This window comes from Oxyura jamaicensis, chromosome 9 (assembly GCF_011077185.1).
Source record: "Oxyura jamaicensis isolate SHBP4307 breed ruddy duck chromosome 9, BPBGC_Ojam_1.0, whole genome shotgun sequence".
Classification (NCBI taxonomy): Eukaryota; Metazoa; Chordata; class Aves; order Anseriformes; family Anatidae; genus Oxyura; species Oxyura jamaicensis.
Window position 1 is genome coordinate 15,954,199 of NC_048901.1, and position 17,335 is coordinate 15,971,533.

Consider the following 17,335-nt stretch of genomic DNA (forward strand, 5'->3'; position numbering starts at 1 on the left):
GCCCTTAATAGTTAGCATATACAAATGCAAAATGCAGACAATTAATGCTACTTAAAATATAAAAGAAACATTTGCTGACAGATCTCCCTGCAAGGTGAAGCAGGGGAATGGAATGGCTAATCACTGACTCAGCAGCATTCCCAGGAGAGTGGGAGGGATTAAATGTCTTGAAAATCCTCCTAATCACCCTTTCTGATGGTCACAAAGGGTTCTTTTGATGGAGCTAATAACACAGGGACTTTCCAAATAAAATTTTAATCACTTTCCTTTCGATGGCACCTTTATGATTCTCTTACTTTGTCTCTGCTTTTACTTCCTTTTAATATGATGTGTTTCATCATGTAGCTGTTATTTCAGTTTAATCTTTTCTCCTTTTAAGAGAAAATTGATTCACTAGAGCCAACGTGAATATAGATTCAAAATTATTTAAAAGACTTGCTATTTCCTGCTAGCCTTCACTTTTTGTATATCAGAATATGTTGATGCTAGGGGTAGGGAAGGACGGTGTGTCCTCACGCAGTTATGGACTAAATTTTAAATAATTGTATTCCTGCAGCATGTGCAGACTGTGAAATAACAGCAGCTGGTTTGTGTTCTCAGCACGAACAAGGAACCCGTGTGCATAGGGAATTTATTTTATAGATGCCGTCAGAGCTTTTTGCTCTTTTGACAAAAGACCTTTAGGAGATCTACGAATCTTGTCACAGCTGGGAGCCAGGGAGGATGCCTGTATCTGCCAATATTGTGACCTGTATATAATGGTTTGTGCCCTAAAAGGAGGTATTCCTCTGCTGTAGCATTCATATATGCTTTTTGTACCTCAGAATGAGTCTGCATATGATGAAGACAATAGAAAACAAGCTAGACAAAACAAGCTAAACATCTATTATTTATTTGCAAGGGGCTTACCTGGACCTGTTCAATCATCTTGTCCAAAGAACCAGGTTGGAGTAGGATAGACAGGTCCACAGAGCCAGGTTTAGGGAGGCTGTGTGGCGAGTACATGCCCCAAGACAGTACCTGTGGTGCCATGTGCCTCTCTATTTGTAGTCACCCTGAATTTGGGGCAGGCATTCTGGTGTGGTGACAGCATGCAAGGTTTCACTTGGTTGCAGACTTCCTGTGCATGTTTTTCTCTGTGCATTACTAACCCTGTCCATGTCTTCCCACAGCGAGTTTTTCTCGGCCTTTACCAGCAAACCTAAGATCCCTCGCACTCCTGAAGTGCAGAGTGCCAGCCCCAGAAAGGGAAAGATCCCGACCATTGCCCCGCAGTTTTCTCAGTCTGGTCCCCAGCAGACAAGCCGTCCAAATTCCTCGGGATCATCCACAAGGAGCAGACAGAGTAAGTGGAAAAAGTCACCCTTCTCCTTGTCAGCGCTTGGGATGGGAAAGGAGGGAGCTCTGTAGGAGCTCTCCAGGAATGAAGTCGTACGCTACGAATGTGCCAGGAGTATATGACATTGTACTTGTCATCTGCAGGATGCACAACCATGAAATTATATCCCGCTGAACACTTCTCCTATTTCCAGACTGTCGTGTGAACAGTTGGAGACGTGCTTTTTCCTGTCTCTGGGTGGAGAAAAGTGGCTCAGAAGTATGGGGGGAAGCTTTTAGTCTAGATTAGACATTCTCTGGATGTCATTAGACTGTCTCCTTTTCTTTAGACACTTGTTCACTCCACTGTATAGCTTGTCTAACGTTCTTGAATTTGGATCCCTGGGTGTGTCTACACTGCCACTGAATGTAGACCAGATGTCCGACGGTTCAGGAGATGGGCTCAGGGCAGCCCAGCAAGAAGGCTGCCAGGCATGGTGTGCTGCTGGTGGCAGTCATCATTCTGCTGGAAACTTGGATTTGAGAACCATATGGATGTGTTGTTGCCTGCAGAAGGGTAAGCAGTGCTAGGTTGCAGTGGGCTCAGAGGAGAGGAAGGCAGGGACCTGAGGCTGGAGGAAAGAGATGGAAGCATGCTTTAGGCCTGCCAGCGGAAGCCTGGTAAAGTGGAAATGTTGGTCTCAGATGCTTACACAACAGTAAACACACATGGAGATCTGGAGGGTGTGTAAACTGTGTTTTCTCCTTTTTTTTTCTTTTTTTTTTTGTGGGGTCAAGGGGTGGGCAGGGTGGGGAGGTAAGGGTAGAAATGTTGAATTCTTCAGTAGTGAATAAGCTTTTTCTCCAGAGTGCAGAAAGGACCATCTAGATTAAAATATTCCCCTGGGGCTGGACTAGCTGCGTTCAGGTATATCCCTGGTGCCAGCAGCAGTAAAAATGGAAGTAGCAATGTGCTATACCTTCATATTCCAAATGTATCATACAAGTTTAGTGATGATTATCACAACGTAACATCAGCATTGCTCTTTAGCTGTAACAGTTACTTTTAACCACTTACCAAAAGCAGGAAACTAATAACACTTGGTAAACCTGCCCATGAAATTTGAGGTGGGTGCTTATCATTAACTTTTGATTACAGATAAGGAAAACAAATAGTAGGGAGCTGAAATAACATAGTAAATCAGCAACAGAGCAGGAAGGAGCTTCTTGAGCCTTCCGTATTGCTTACTTGTTGTCATTTCACATGGTTGTACATGTGAGGAGATTATTGAGTTTCATTCAGGGAGTACAGGTGAGGCAATGAAAGAGGATGTCCCTGGTGACCAAGGGAGATTTTGACCTAATGAGTATTTGCTTGAATAGTCCCATGCTTAGGTAATAACTGCCAGCTTTTTTAGTGTTACTTTTGCTGGGTATGCCCTTTGTTTTACCTCTGTCATCAATGCTTTACATTTCCTGTGACAGGAGTACCGTTCTGCCCTGGCTGAATGTGATGCTAACAGCCAAGAGTCTGTCCCTGTTACCTATTTAGCTTAATTCCCAAAAGCACTAATCCATTAAAAATGAGAGAGCATATGTGTGCACGTAAAAACTTGTCCCCATGCTCTAGTTTCTCCAGTAGAGCTTTACACTCCTGGGTATCTGTGTCCTGTGGAAGATGTGACACACGTATGGTTGCTTTCCTAGGGATATGAATTAAGTTCCTCTTCCAGTGGCACAGTGTATAATCTGGCTTGTTTTGAAGTTGAGTTAAAGGAGAGTTTAATCAGTTCTACGTCATTTGTGTTTCTCTGTTAATTCAGTGTATGTAACTTGTAAAGCCAGGCTCTTGGGCTCTCTTAATTTTTAACTTTTGTTAGATAGGATTTGTCTCACAGTGTACCTGTAGGCATCATGTACTGGGAACATTGCATCTTATTTTGTGTCCACTTAGCTTTTCTCCAGAGTTTTTCATTGGGATTTCAGGTAACTTGCTCTCTATCTGTCCATAGGTTTCATGAGATAGACTTGGAGTCAGCCAAAGAATGTTAAACTCTTATCTTCCTGCCAAAAAAATAGCAAAGAAATGGTTTTGCAAACAAGCTGCCATCCACCCTATGTATATCTATTCTGTGTCGTTGTCTGCTGTCATAAGGCACCTATTAGTTACTCTGCATCTTGCAGGGACTTTCACGCAAGTATTTATGGTTTGGAATATTGAGAGACTGGTGTTAAGGACCTGACTTTTAAAGGACTTTAGAAAGGCTTTAAGCACCCAAGTCCAAACCCTGGGTTCTCAAATTTAATTCCCTTTAAACTGCTGCTTAAAGGTGCAGGGAGGCATCTGAAGTGGGTGAGCCCCTGATAAAGCTCTGTGCTGCTATTCCTTTGATTTCCTAGTTGACTTTTGTAGATGAGTTGGAAGTGGTGTCAGATGCATAGATCTAAGCAATTAGTAGATCTCAGCAGTTGCTGCCTTCCATTTGCCTCCTGAGTAGGTATGTTGTTTTTTACATATTAAAAGAAACCCTGTCCTTCTGGAAGATTGTCTTTACTTTGTGGATTTCTTTATATTTCTGGAGAAATAAAAGTTTATATCGCTCTGGACAGGAAGAGAAAAAGATTAGTTCCTGATTGCACTTACTTGATGTGATGGCTTATTTTAGAGACACGTTTTAGCTTGTTTTTAAAATTTGCTGTAGGTGTACTTAATGGAAATAAGTTGCTTTGACACAAACCTAGCTGAACAAGCTGGACTGCTGTTCTAGGAGTGTGGAGTGTGTGGAATGCCTGAGGAATGCAGAGGAAGCACACAGGTACTTAGTGCAGCTACAGGCCTGGGGCCAGATTCCTGCCTGAGATGTAGCCCACTGTTAGTGGAGTGTTAAAGCTGTACCTTACAGTGAAACTGAGCTCCTCAAAATAAAACCAGCCATGCTGGAGCTTTCTGCTGTATCCCCTTCCTAGCTGGTACAGGGGTGACACAGTGGCTAGAAGACAAAGTGGCCCTCCAAATCTAGACTTTTTCAGCTGTGCTTTATGTGCTCCATGTGGATGGGGAAGAATGATTTAATCTACCTCGTGCCTTACTCTGCATCTGTTCCAAGCACATCTTTATGGGCATGCTAAAAGGTATGTGCGCAGTGTCCCACGTCAGTTCTGTCTAGGGCACAGTGAAACTGGAGTGATAGAAAAATCTGTGCCAGAAGAATGAGGAAGGATTTTATCAGGAGTGTGATGAGGCCCCAGTGGCTTCCTGCTACTCTAGAAGTTCTTTCAGTGACCCCTGACAGGTGGCTACCATAAGCATGTTCTGCATTTTGAAGTTGCACTACCAGTGGATAAGGTGCCTTTGTGTGTGTTCTTTGTGGTGGTTGTGTCACTGTATGGATCAAACAAGTGTTCCCTCAGGCAGCTCCTGCCTAGTGATAAATCCTGCTTTCAACTGACAGACTTTCTTTTTTTCTTTTCTTTTTTTTTTTTTTTCTCCCTGCAGGCAGCCAGTCCTCCAGGAAGTGAGAACAGTTCCTTTCCTCAAGAATCACCTGTCACTTTACTGAAGGGCAGAGGCAGCTTCCTGTAATGAGCTTAACTGGCGACCTACTGAGAAGAGGTTATTAACATTGCACGGCGTGTGCCCTGCATGGTGATTCAGGGATTATCTGATGGGATGCATCTGTAGTCATCTCTAAAGCTGGCTAAGACAAAGGCCTTGTTACAATTCAAGGTCTCAGCAGGTGCCCACAACTGATACGGTAGATGGATATAGTCCCAGCGTCTCTGATAGTTTATTCTAAAGTGACATTGCTACCTCCAGAAGTCTCTTGCTCTCTGCTTTTTGTGTCAGAGTAAATGGCCTTTGGAGGTGGTCTGTAGGGCTCAGCACAGGAGTCTGGCCAAGCAACTGTCTTGTTTACATATTGCTTACTGAACGAGTCTGTAACTTGCTTTATTTAAATTATGCTGTTGTGAATGAGTTAGGAGATATCTGTGTTCAAAGGATCTGCATCTGCACGAGGAAGGAAAGTGTACGCTATCTATGTAGAGCCTCACTGCCTGGAGCAGTTCTATGTGGAGTGAGATCTGTGTTTGACCACCAGAGACTGAAGAGAAAGTATTTTATCAACTTCTGAATGGCCTGAGGCAGTTGAAAAACTGCATGCCAGTGACCAAAGCACCATCCATCCATGCTTATCTCTGAGGATCTGATCAGCAGGTTTATCTGCAGCAATTATTCCTATTCATTCATTTTTTTCCCCCTTAATTTTGTTTCTTAACATTTGTGGAATTCATAATTCATTTTCCACTGGAATTTAGAACTTTCTTCATTCATTCTTCATTCATAGGAGAAACCATGAGATGTGAACAGATTAGAAACCGTGTTCTCTTCATGTGTGGCTGTGGACAATGTTCTTTTATTTTAAATTCTTCACTTCTGAACAGTGATTGGTTATGTCTTTATGAAATTTATGCTCGTCTTCAGTGAATACAAAGTGCGAGAGGGATAGGCGAGAGAGATCAGGAAGCCCTTTGCTAAATCAAAATCCAGCAGTTAGTTCTGCCAGTAACTTGTGAAGCCTGCACTGTTGGTTGTTCTTTCTCTCAAAGGTAACAGTGATAAGGAAATGCTAAAGATTTCACTGAGGGCTGGTATTCAGTAACATCCCCTTATATGACACAACTCTTAGAACAACAGCAAAAACTTTTCCGGAAATGCAGTTTACCTTGGAGCTTGGCTGCCACTGAAGCAGAAAACATTGCAAATGGACTTCAAAAGCAAATGCTTCAGCAGGTGAAATAGGGAGAAGCCAAAGCTTTTGTTTTGGAGTTCCACCTTGAGAAACAAACAAGAGGAACCCAGCCTAAAAAGTCAAGCAACTCCAACAGTGACAATTGCCTCCCGCTTGAGTAAAGAGTTGTAAAGCCACCGATCATTTCCATAGGAACAGAATAAAGCTTTATACTTGTGATGATGAGACCATGAGTTGTTTGTGACTCTTGGTATGTGATGGCAACTGAATAGGCATCCATTTCCTCACTTGATGTAGTTGCCATGAGACCCAAGACCAGTGATGCTCTGTCAGTTTTTTGTGGAAAGGGATCCAACAAACAAGTTCCTCTAACCCCTTTGGATAATAGACTTCAAATTGGAATTAAGATGTTTTGAAGGACAAGACAGTTGAAAATCAGGTCGTATTCACGTGAAACTTTCTGCTCAGTAACTGCACAGCCTAACACAAAGCAGGCAGGGTATGGGTGTTGCTTTAATGCCCCAGCTGCACAGGACATCACGTAACTATAGACACCTGATAGTCTTTTTCGTGTAGATTACCGTGAGAGATGAATCACAGAAAATCTCTGATCACCTGCTCTCAAAGCTGGTAAACATAGTTAATGGAAAAAATGCCCTTTGATTTGCAAAAGGGTAGCAATAGAAGGCAGCCATAAGAACTCACCTCGTAGTTTTGCATGGTAGGCAGTTTTTGCCCTGAAAAGCTATCTTTTTTTCCAGCCTGTAATATCAATGGGCAGGTTGTTAACACTGAAGTGCTAAGCAGGTTCATTTGCATATGTGGATACATGGAGTGCCCCAGCAGTTGCATTTTATTTATTTTACAGCGGTGTTGAGTTTCATGTTTGAGCAGACCTGATTCTCTGAAATGCAGAACAGCCTTTGAAAAGAGTTGAGTGCAAACTATTAACAAAACAAAAAAAAACCTCCCTGGGTTTACCATTAGGTGAGGTTAAAACTATCACTCTGTAACTCAGCTGAAAGTAGGTGCCCTCTACCAGATCAAGATTAGTGAAAAGCAAAATGCATCCCACAGATGAGGAAAACTGAATGGAACAAGCTGAAGTGTATGTATTTTGTGTTTCTTATGCAGGCCTACTGCAAGGCAGAACTCAACGTGTATGTTTTTTCATGTTCAACTCTTAGGTATTTTGGAGTGAGTACGGAGTTTGAAAACTGTGAGAGTATTTTTATAATAATGTTTGAGAAACTTCATTTTCCAAGTACTTGAGAGAGAAACTATGTATATGCTCTGAAATAAATTACCAGCTGCGCAGTAATTTGTGAGGCTGACAAAGTAATGTGTTCTCTGTTTCTCTGTGTTGCTCACAAAAAGTCCCTGGGATGCCAGTCAGAAGGTTTTGAAGCTCATGTTAAATGCTCATTCTGCCTTTGTTAGTCGGACACCACTATTCAGGGTTGAGAGGTCCCTGGATAAAAGGTCAGTAACATGCATATAGCAAATTCTGCACCTCACTCTTAAAAGTTGTTAGGTACTTTTTGTATCTGTCATGCAGAGGCTGCTGCTAGATACAACACCATCCTGGTAAATTTGTAACAGGAACAGTGGAAATTGCCTCCCGAATGAGAGGGGACTGATTGTACCTAAACTGGCTGCAATTTCATGATAAGCAGATGCAGTAATTGCACGTAACACACACACAAAAAAAAACCTTCAGGTGTATGTGTGACCGAAGTGGTATATGATGCTAACATGCTTCTTGTGTATAACCTCTATATTCCGTGTTAATGAGGCACAGAATCATAAAGTATCCTGAGTTGGAAGGGGCCCACATGAATCATCACATCCAACTGCTGGCCCCACACAAGACCACCCGAAAATCAAACCATGTTTCTGAGAAAGTTGTCCAAGCATGAACTGCGTATGTCTATTTAAACTTGCATGTAAGGCTCGTTCTGTACAGTTCCTTTAAAATCATTTGGTGCTGACCAAGTAAAAATGCTTCTGAAGGGACATATTTTTTCTTCCTGTGATAGGTTTGTTTGGGGTTTCATGGGCTTTCAGGATATGCATTTGCTTGCCTTTTGCTGTTTTATTATCGACAAATTCTGTTTCAGCTGTTTTATCTCCACCTGAATTGAAAATGCATCTCCCTTTGGTTCAGCCTGGCCTGCCTCTGCTGTCAGCATTGTTTGCCCAGAAGTGTTGCAAAGCAGGCGTGAGCCACACATTGTTCTTGGTCTCTGATGAGGAGAGCCCAGGTGTGTGGGACGCCACCACTGACATGGTTTGGGTGTCAGAGCTGTTATTCCTTGGAGGGATTATAAGTGGGGGGGGGGACGACAAGCAAGGAAGTTCTCTGGAGACAAAATATTCCTGTGTTGGGGAGCAAAAATAATCGCTTGGTTTGGTTTTGAGATGTTTGCTTTAAATAAAGTTCAGTAGCCTTAAAAAAAAAAAAAAAAAAAAAAAAAAAAAAAAAAAAAAAAAAAAAAAACAGCCCAGGTTACAGCATAGGGATGAAAAGCACTGCATTGCCCATTGTCTTCATGCACATCTTGGAGCAGTAACAAAAGGCAAGCAAGCTACCTTCCTCCCAGGTATTTCCCCCTGTCCCTTCTTCCCACAGGTTCATCTTTGAGCCACAACTTCTGGCAGCATACAACATCCTCACGTGTGGTTGCAGTCTGGCTCAATACTGGGACAAATCATTTCCCAGGAGAGGAAGTTTTGGGGGAGCAGGGAGGTGTACCTAAACCGATCGAATCATGGGGTGTTCGAACCAAGCCCTGCAAGGTTTGGACACACCTGATTATGCCATGTGGCATGCTCAGCTCAAGCTGGTGCCTGGGCTTGGCTAACCAAGAGGTTAGAGATACAGTCTTGCAGATCTCCACTGACCTTCTTGGGAACTATTAAAATACCTCTGTGACTAAGCCGTGTGACCTCCTGCACTTTCCTAACCTCTGCTATCCATATAAATCAAAAAAGGAGGGGGACTTTTGAGAACTCAGTGACAGGTGAGAAACAAGATGTTCTGGGGCAAACAAAACAGACTTGAGACTCAGCTCTTCCAGACAGGTTGTGTGGGAATCTGCTAGTAACAGATTTTAAAAAAATTTCGGGGTGCAGAGCCCAGAGAGGGCTGTGTTATTGGACCAGTAATCCTTCTACCTGGTGCCTTGTCAGTGGTTGGTATCTGGTGTTTCAAAGCAAGTTTCTTTCCAACTCCAGGCTGCATTCTGCCCTGCGGAGGAAGGGCGTTGCGTTCAACTACAGGACCATGATCTAAACTTCCACTCCTTAAGGATCCAATGCTCTCCAAACACCAGGCCAAGTGGCACTCCCTGGGACATCTACTAATTTTCTGGAACGTGCCCTTTTCAGTTCTCTCAGCTGTCCTTTCACATAGTCCAAGTTTCCAAGGAGCTATGACATTGATTTGTTGAAATTAAAGTGAAAAAATATCACACAAATTGTCAGAAAGCCAAGTGACAACTTTAAATGTTTGCCTTGTGCTTATCTTCTTCAAACATGTGAAATGTTAATCTGGTATGATTTTAAGTCCACAGTTTTCGGGAGTGTCACTTAATTTGCTTGCTCTGGGTATGAATGACCTAGCACTGTAATTAAGAAGATGGCTCCCACTACCTCTCAGTGTTTTCATTTTACAAGACTTTAAAGGGTTGCTTCACTTTATTTGCTTTCCTTTTCATAGCGCTGAGAGCTCATTCTAAGTAGAAGAGCAAACAGGGCAATAAGGAAGAGTGGATACCACAAACAACAGCATTCATCCTGCATGTGCTGGAGGTGCTTTAAGTATTAGGCTGTAGCTGACAGCTACGGCTGCTGCGGTCATCCCAAAATCAGACCTACCTACTAAGGGGTTTTAGCAGGCAGGACGTTTCCCCCTGCTGATCCCAAGGAAAAATCCTGGCCTTTTATAGATCAAGATTTCATTACAGGCACGTAGTCTTCTTTCTCTGAAGAGTGAAAAAGCCGAGCTAACGGGAGGATGGGATGTGAGTGCTGGAAATAGCAGCTCCGTGCCAAGTGATACAGTTCCTCCTTCGGTCTGCCGTGTGCCGCTCTGACGGCCGTAACCCTTGTCTGGATCCGGTTGACTGTTGGCAGAGGTTGAATGCCTCCTGAGAACAAATCAGTTTATTGTTTGTGTCTGTTCATGCACTGCCTTTGGGACCGTGGTTCGTGTTGGTAGCAAGAAGTGGGGCCATCAGCACCAAATGAGCTCTTTGTCAAGCAGCACGCCTTCCTGACATTTTTACCATTTTCTCCAACTGCTTTCCCCTGGGTTGAACAAGCAGAAAACTTGTTTGTTTCTGTTAACGTGGCAGATCGTGGCCAATCGTGATTTCCCACTAAACTCTTTCCCCTTTCCTCCTCTTCCCAGCAGCTGGGAAGTGAAATGAGGCGGCTCTGGGACTCGCAAGAAATGGCTGTACTTTGAGTCAGTCCTTTCCAACCTGAGGCCCTGCAGAAACTGGGCTGTGTGGCACTGCCACCATGTCCACCCCCACTAACTGCACCACAATCTCAGTGCTGGGGGGCTTCTAACCATGAGCCAACACCTCAGAGAATGATCCGCAGGTGAAATGCACTTCTCCAGGGTCCCATCAATGCTGGCTGCAGCACACGTCTGCTGTCCTGTTTCCTCCTGGATCCAGGGCCCTGTGGTGTGGAACAGGAGAGAAACGAGGAGAGACCTCGTTGCAGCGAGGTCTGAGCAGCTGCCAAGCTCCATAAACCCTCCTGGAGCTTCCACGGTCCTCTGAAACCACGCTTACAGCAACTAAAGCAGAAGCCAGTGCCAGCACTGTATGTCATGGCCCAAGTCACCCCAAAATGGCAGCAATGAGAACCGATTTCAGGGTGAGACCCAGCTGGGTGTCTTGGCCCCCAGGCCCTGCTTATGTAGGGCAGAGACCCAGGCTTTTAACCATAACCAACCCAGGTGATCTTACACCTTTCTGGTGAGACTAACACACTTGTGTCTGTGGCATCCACTGTGAAAAAAAAAAAAAAAAAAAAAAAAAAAAAGATATTTGTGCTGTAAAATTAATTATGTTCATCACTTGCTGTCTGTAAATGAATACATCCCATATTTCAGCTGAGTTCAGCTTCCCCCAAGTGGTTGTGACGAGACAGCTGATTTTCCACCAGCACTCTCCTCACTGAAAGCACGGGATGGCTTGAATCTTCATGGAAAGCTGGTTGTTTTTATTCAGTGCCTAAAAATGTGGGTTTTCAGAAAAATTAATCTCTCACACCCCAGTTGCCTGCACAAAAATCTGGCCCTCCATCCTGCTTCAGTGGCCTTTCTGGAGAGCATCCGTGTAGTTTCCTGTCTCTGCTTCCTTCCCTCTCTCGAACTTTTTGGTTTGGTTTGTGTTATTTTTTCTTTATTTTTTCCTGTGATGGGAATTATGCTGTAGGGCTGGCTCGTGCTTCTGTTACAGAGGTGAAGGCTTTGAGAGGTGCTCATCCCACAGCAGCACAGGCCTGGTTCCACCAGCAGAGGAGAGCTTTTCCACCTCCAGCTGGAGTTATGCAGGAATCTCCTTCCTTTTGTGCTGGGGCTGATTAAAATCTCTCATTACCTTTACCTTCTCACTTCTGACGCCAGTCCTTTATGCAAAACCATTTACTAATGAGAACAGTTTAGGGCGAGTCAGTCACTGAAGTGGTACAATCGTGCGTTACATTCATGCAGCCGGCGGAGAGACCTCCATGCTTCATTAGACACCTCTCCATCCATTCCTGGACAGCAGGAATGGGACTGTGGGGTGCTGGAGGAGCTGGGAGCATATTATTTTCTTTTTAATAACCCCCACATTGTGCTGGGCAAAGCAGTAGGTCACAGGCTGCCTTATCTTATGTGACTCGGACTGGCACTGCTGCTTGGCGTAGTTACGGGTGCTGCCCACGTGTTTCTTTGAATGACCTTCCTCGGGGCTGCGAGTGTGGTTTGTACCAGGAATACCCTGTCCTGGATGGAAAATTGGCCCCTGGGGAAATGTGTCCTTGCTTAGGCTTGCTGGAGGTGATGGAGGAGGTGTTATGGCCATGGGTGCAGGTTTGCACTGACCAGCCATGATCCAGCTGTGCACCAGAGGATCGGGACGGCCGGCAGCAGAGGCTGCTGTGAGGCCAGCACCCTGTTACTCAGCACAGGGCAGTTATGGGGAGAGTAGGAATTGGGGTTTCCTTTAACTGTGTGAGGGGGATCTGAGGACATGTGCCCTGAATGCAGTGAGAGGTCTTGGTCTTCGGCTCCCTCACAAGGAGTTCCCACCAGGCACATCCAAACCCCATTTAGGCAGGAGGGATTCTTACCCTGACACCAAGCAGCACAGGACATGGACACAGAGGGCTTTTGTGCTCCCAGCGGTGGGGACTCTGGGGAAGGCTTTTCCTCTAGTTCCTGCCGTCCATCATTTCACTGGGCACTGGGGCTGGATCAAAGGGAGCAAAACCGTGCTGGGAGGTGACACTCCCTTTGCACCAGTTCAACAAAGAGAAGGTTCTGCTGTTGCAGCAGCTCTTCTGCATCAGGTTTTTTCTGCCTGCCCTGGTTTAGCTCCTGAGCCCTCGCAGGCTCCTTTTCAGCCCCAAACCTTGGAGTGGGATGTCAGGTTTTTAACCACAAAGAGCTTTTCTTCTGTGCCTTACCACAAACTGGGGCTATAAAGCAGGAACTGCCCCAAACACGCTGCTGCTGGTCCCAGCTTTCTGTGCAGACAAAGAAACTACAGGCTCTGGTTTGCTCGTGTAGCACCAGGTCTGCGTGAGAGCTGCTTTCAACCTGTCTTATTACCTAATGCCATTTTTATACATAATGAATTTTTCTGCATGAATTATTTTAGAGCAACTCGAATCCGGTGGTAGCAGTTAGCCTTGCACACCTTTAAGCCTACATGCAGCGATGAGTTTCTGTTAGGCCCTTCAGGGAGAAGGCAACGTGATGTCCTGGTGCAGGAGGGCCTGAAGCATTACGAAATCCTGCTGGAGGTGGTTCACAGCCACCAGGTAAGAGCAGGGAATAGAAACTACCACCACACCCACTTCCAGGCCTTCTTGAACATCACAGAGAGGTTGAGAAATAGGTCCATGAGTGGGTGCAGGGCCGTTGTCTCCAGTGCAAATAGAGCAGCTTGGACGTGTCTCCTCATTTTAAGCCTTTCCAGCCTGAGACAGTTTTGCACCTACCCAAGGCTAGAAGATCCCTGGAGGCGGAGATGTGGGGCTGAATCTTGCTGGAGTGCAGGCAGCTGGGGCCGAGCGGGGTCCTGGGCACAAGTGCTGCAAAGATGGAAGGCAGGAGCTTTACAGGCAGCCCTGCTTTAATCCTGATTATTTAATCTGACGTTGGCATTTGTCATTGGTGTGGGCAACTTGTGATCCCTCAGTGTTGCTGCAGGTGTTATCACAGCAGGGCGAGCAGAGCTCAGGGCGGGGGTGCCCCGTGCGTGGGCAGGGTGCAGGGCAGCGGGGAGCACTGTGCCGTGGGGCTTAGGGGGCTGCAGCTGGGAACTTAAACCATTAATATAATCATTAGCAGCTTATGCTTATATTATATTCCCGGCACAGCATAAAGCTTTTATTTGTGAACCTAAATACTGATTTTTTTTGTCAGGATGGTGGTGGGTCATCTCCCCTGCTCACATGGTTTGGGGAGGAAGCTGGCAGGGAGAGCTCCCACATCCTATTAGGGTGACGATGAAATTTCAAAACCTCTGATCCTGCTCTCTGTTTGGCCCCGGGGCTCCTGCGTTGCCCAGGGGGCTGGCAGTGGGCTCTGTGCACAGGCAGCTTGACCTCATGGCCAGGAGCCTGGCTTCTGGGTGACCTTTGCCAGGCAAAGTACAGGTTGCCAAACCCTCCCCTTGGCTTCTGGGTCTATAAAATGCACTTTTGCTTTTGTTGCGGCTGTTTCACTTGAGATAGGAGCTGAAGAGGAACTCGCTGCTACCGAAACCTGGCAGGCACCCCGAGGCGAGGGCGGTTGCCATGCACACCTCAGGCCCTCAGACAACAAATTCCTCCCCAAATTCCTCCCGTGGAGGTTTCTAGATTTCTCCTTTCTCACCCTGTTCCTTGAAGAGAACAAACCAGCCCAACTCCTGGGCAGCATCTTTCTATTTTCCCCTCCTAAGACAGTTACCCAGAAGGAAGCAGAGCGCAGGGGCACCTCGGCGCTGTACCCAAGCCCCTGCTGGGGAGCGCTGGTGCCAGCTGACCGGGGATTCCCCTCCAAGCCTGGCTTTCTGCCCTCTGTGGTGTTCACAGCCAAGTTTGTAGGGTTTTCTCATTTCTCCAACCTGCTCCCTAGCCCACAGCAGGGTATGACGTGTCCCTGCATGCTCCATTCAGTGCCACTGAACTTGCAGCACTGCCCGGTGCATGAGCCCTTCGTGTGGGCTGTGCCAAGGGCTGTGGTAACACATGGGCCCCACGCACACACCTCTGCCTCTCCGGTGCACGAGTCTGTGACCAATTTTTTTCAGGTAGTTTGAGTATTTTGGCAAACTGGAAAAAAAATCCCAGGCAAAACAGACAGGAAGGAAGCAGAGACAGGAAACTGTGCATGGAGGTTCTCTGGGGCTTGCTGCTGCGGATATTTGCTTCCCCGCAGTGTCACCCACAGAGAGGTGCTCCTCTTTCACTGGGTCCATTGGGGTGTGTGCACCTTGCTGTGACAGCCAAAAAGCCACAGTTTTAGGGATGTAATGGCCCATATTGGGGTACATCAGAGCAGGATATCACACATGGGCTCCCCTGGGCTCCGGCACCTCACTCAGGGACATGAGGAGAACAAGTCCCTGCGTGGGAGCAGGACCCGGAGCGGTGCTACCCGCCGGCCACCAGCCTGCAGCCCGCTCTCCAAACCCATTCTGCAAAATGCTTTTCCAGCAGCTCCTAAAGGCAGGATTTCGCAAGGCGTGCAGGTGAAGGGGCAGCTTGGCTGGGGCTCCCACCCCTGTGCCACAGGAAACAGAGGAGCCTGTTCTCAGCCCCGGCTCTGCACGGAGCCCCGCTGCAGGGGAGGCTCAGAGAAAGCCTGGTGAAGGCAGTGGGGAGGAAAAGGAATTGTCCCGCTAGCAGCTCGGGATCCTTTTTCTTCTCCAGTACATCTATTTATTTATTTATTTATTTACTTTTAAGGCTGCTGGATTTTACTCAAAGGCACCAAGGCTGGCCAAGCCAGCCAGCTGCTTTCTTGCTTCTCCTGGCCTGGGGCTCACTGGCAAGGGCTCTGCCCTCCTCGCCCTGAAAGCCGCTCTCTTTGCACTGCCGCTGATGTCTCCTCTTGGCCGGGAGCCTGTGCCCCAAAGAATATAAGCATAAGCTATTTAATGCCCCCTCGCCTGGGAAGAGGCCTGGGGGCTCGGCGGGAGCGCTGCCCCGCCGCCGAGGCCGGGAAGAGTGGGGCAGTGTTTGGGGCCGGGCGCTGCTGAAAGGGCTCAGTGTGTGCTCAGCGTGAGTCACCGGGGAGCAGGGAGCCAGCGGGGAGGACAGAGCGGTGCTGCGGGAGGCATCGAGCCTGAAAATGAATATCATGAGTGTTGAGTGGAGGCAGGAGGAGGACGGGGAGGGGAGGCCGAGAGGCTCGGCACTGCCGGGGGTGGGGGTGCGTGTGGAGGACAGGAGTGGGGAGCGGGGGGGGTGCCCTGGAGGAGTGTTTTTTTAACCTGGCTCTGGGGGTGTCGAAGTGAAAAAAAAATAATAATAAAGCTTGGGGAAGGGGCCTCAAGATGGGGAGCTGCCCCTTGCCACCCGTTGGCACCCCAAGAGTTGGGAGGCAGGGCTGGAGCTCCGTCCCGGCTGGAGCACGTTGTCCTGGGCCTGACAGTTTTCCTTGGCTGTCTCCGCAGCATGGTCTGGCCGATCCACACCCCGCTGCTGCCAGGCTCTGCCAGCTTCTTACATGTCCTCGGCGTCACCTCCCCTGTCCCCAGGGTCCCCACCTGCTGTGGCAGGCACAGGAGGAGGCAGGAGCAGGGAATGCTGCTGGTGGCTCGGGGCCAGCACCCAAAGGGCGCTTGGCTCCTGGGTGAGGTCCCAGCTGCATTGGGATATCAGTGGGATGGGTGGCGGGGGGGGGATTTCTGCTTCAGACTGAAGGTCTGAGTCAGTCCCAAAAGCGATGTTGGCCTGTACCTGACAAGTTTTGTTGGAGTTTTGGCTTGCTGAGCAAGTGCAGCAAACCAGAGTGTGTACAGAAGGTGAGGAGAGGCTCCTTGGGTTCACCTTGCCCATGTCCTCAAGCCCGTGGCCTCTGGGGACAGTGGGAGAGGGTGTGCACAGGAGGCCTCCCAGCTGTGTTTGAGCAGGAAACGAGTCCCACACAGACACGCCGCTTTATGGGGTTTTGGTTGACCGAACTCGAGTTGAACATTGCTGGAAAGTCACGCCAAGAGGTTTCCTCCCAGCACGGCCGACTGCGGCCCCAGCACACAGGGAGTCACCCGCTGCTCAGAGGATTCTTCCACCACCCCTTGGTGTTACTGATCTTTGGGTCCCGCAGCCCCGTGCCCTGGGTGCACGGGACAGGAGTGTCCCTGTCACCTCGCCTTGGGGACCTCGTGCCTGGCAGAGGCTCCTTCCTGCCCTTTACATGCTACCCAGGCTCTCCATCCTTCCCCACCTCTCTGTAACACTGGGCAGGCCTTCAAGGCCCTGGCCCTGCAGCAATGAGCTCCCAGGGCGGTGCTCGTCTGCCCTGCGGTCACCAGTGGCAGCACCGGGATGAATGGGAGGAAAACACCCCAGGGATCACAGCCCAGCGGTACAGCTGGGCTGGCAGGACCCACCAGGGCAGTCCATCTGTCCCTCCGCCCCATGACAGGACCCATTCACCCTCCGCGAGGCAGGGATTTGCCCGGAGCCTCCCCAGGAATGGGATTGCTGTTAGGGAGGCTGGGGCCGGTGGAGGGCGAGAGGCTGCGGCCTCAGCTGCTGGGAATCGGGGACGGAGCCGGCTCCGTGCATTAACTCAGCGGCCACCTCAGCCCGCAGCATGACTTCACTGCCGGGTGAATGGCCCACCATGGAAACCAAACCTCAGGAATGCGGCTGGGTGTGCCGGCTCCGCGCTCCTCTCCCGAGGGCTCAGGCATGGCTGGAACCCTCCCAGCCTAGCAAATGGCTGTCGCCCCCTCTCCAAAGTCCTGCCCCGGCCCATCTCTTTGCTGGAAATGGACCCACCTGTGGCTGGAGCGGAGCACAAATTGTGGGTGCTCCTG

The 17,335-nt window shown here is 48.1% G+C and overlaps 1 protein-coding gene across 3 annotated transcripts in view; it reads left to right on the forward strand.

Moving 5' to 3' along the window:
• ARMC9 (armadillo repeat containing 9) overlaps positions 1-5,896 on the forward strand; it is a 63,301-nt gene extending 57,405 nt beyond the window's left edge. For 2 of the 3 annotated variants that reach the window (XM_035334611.1, XM_035334613.1), the window contains 2 exons: positions 1,173-1,345; positions 4,020-4,063. In XM_035334611.1, coding sequence (XP_035190502.1) covers positions 1,173-1,345; positions 4,020-4,048 — 202 coding nt within the window. In that variant the 3' untranslated portion in view covers positions 4,049-4,063. Of the gene's footprint in view, positions 1-1,172; positions 1,346-4,019; positions 4,064-4,813 lie in introns of those variants that run through there. The other variant, XM_035334612.1, reaches the window with a different exon arrangement.
• Positions 5,897-17,335: the final 11,439 nt, after the last annotated feature.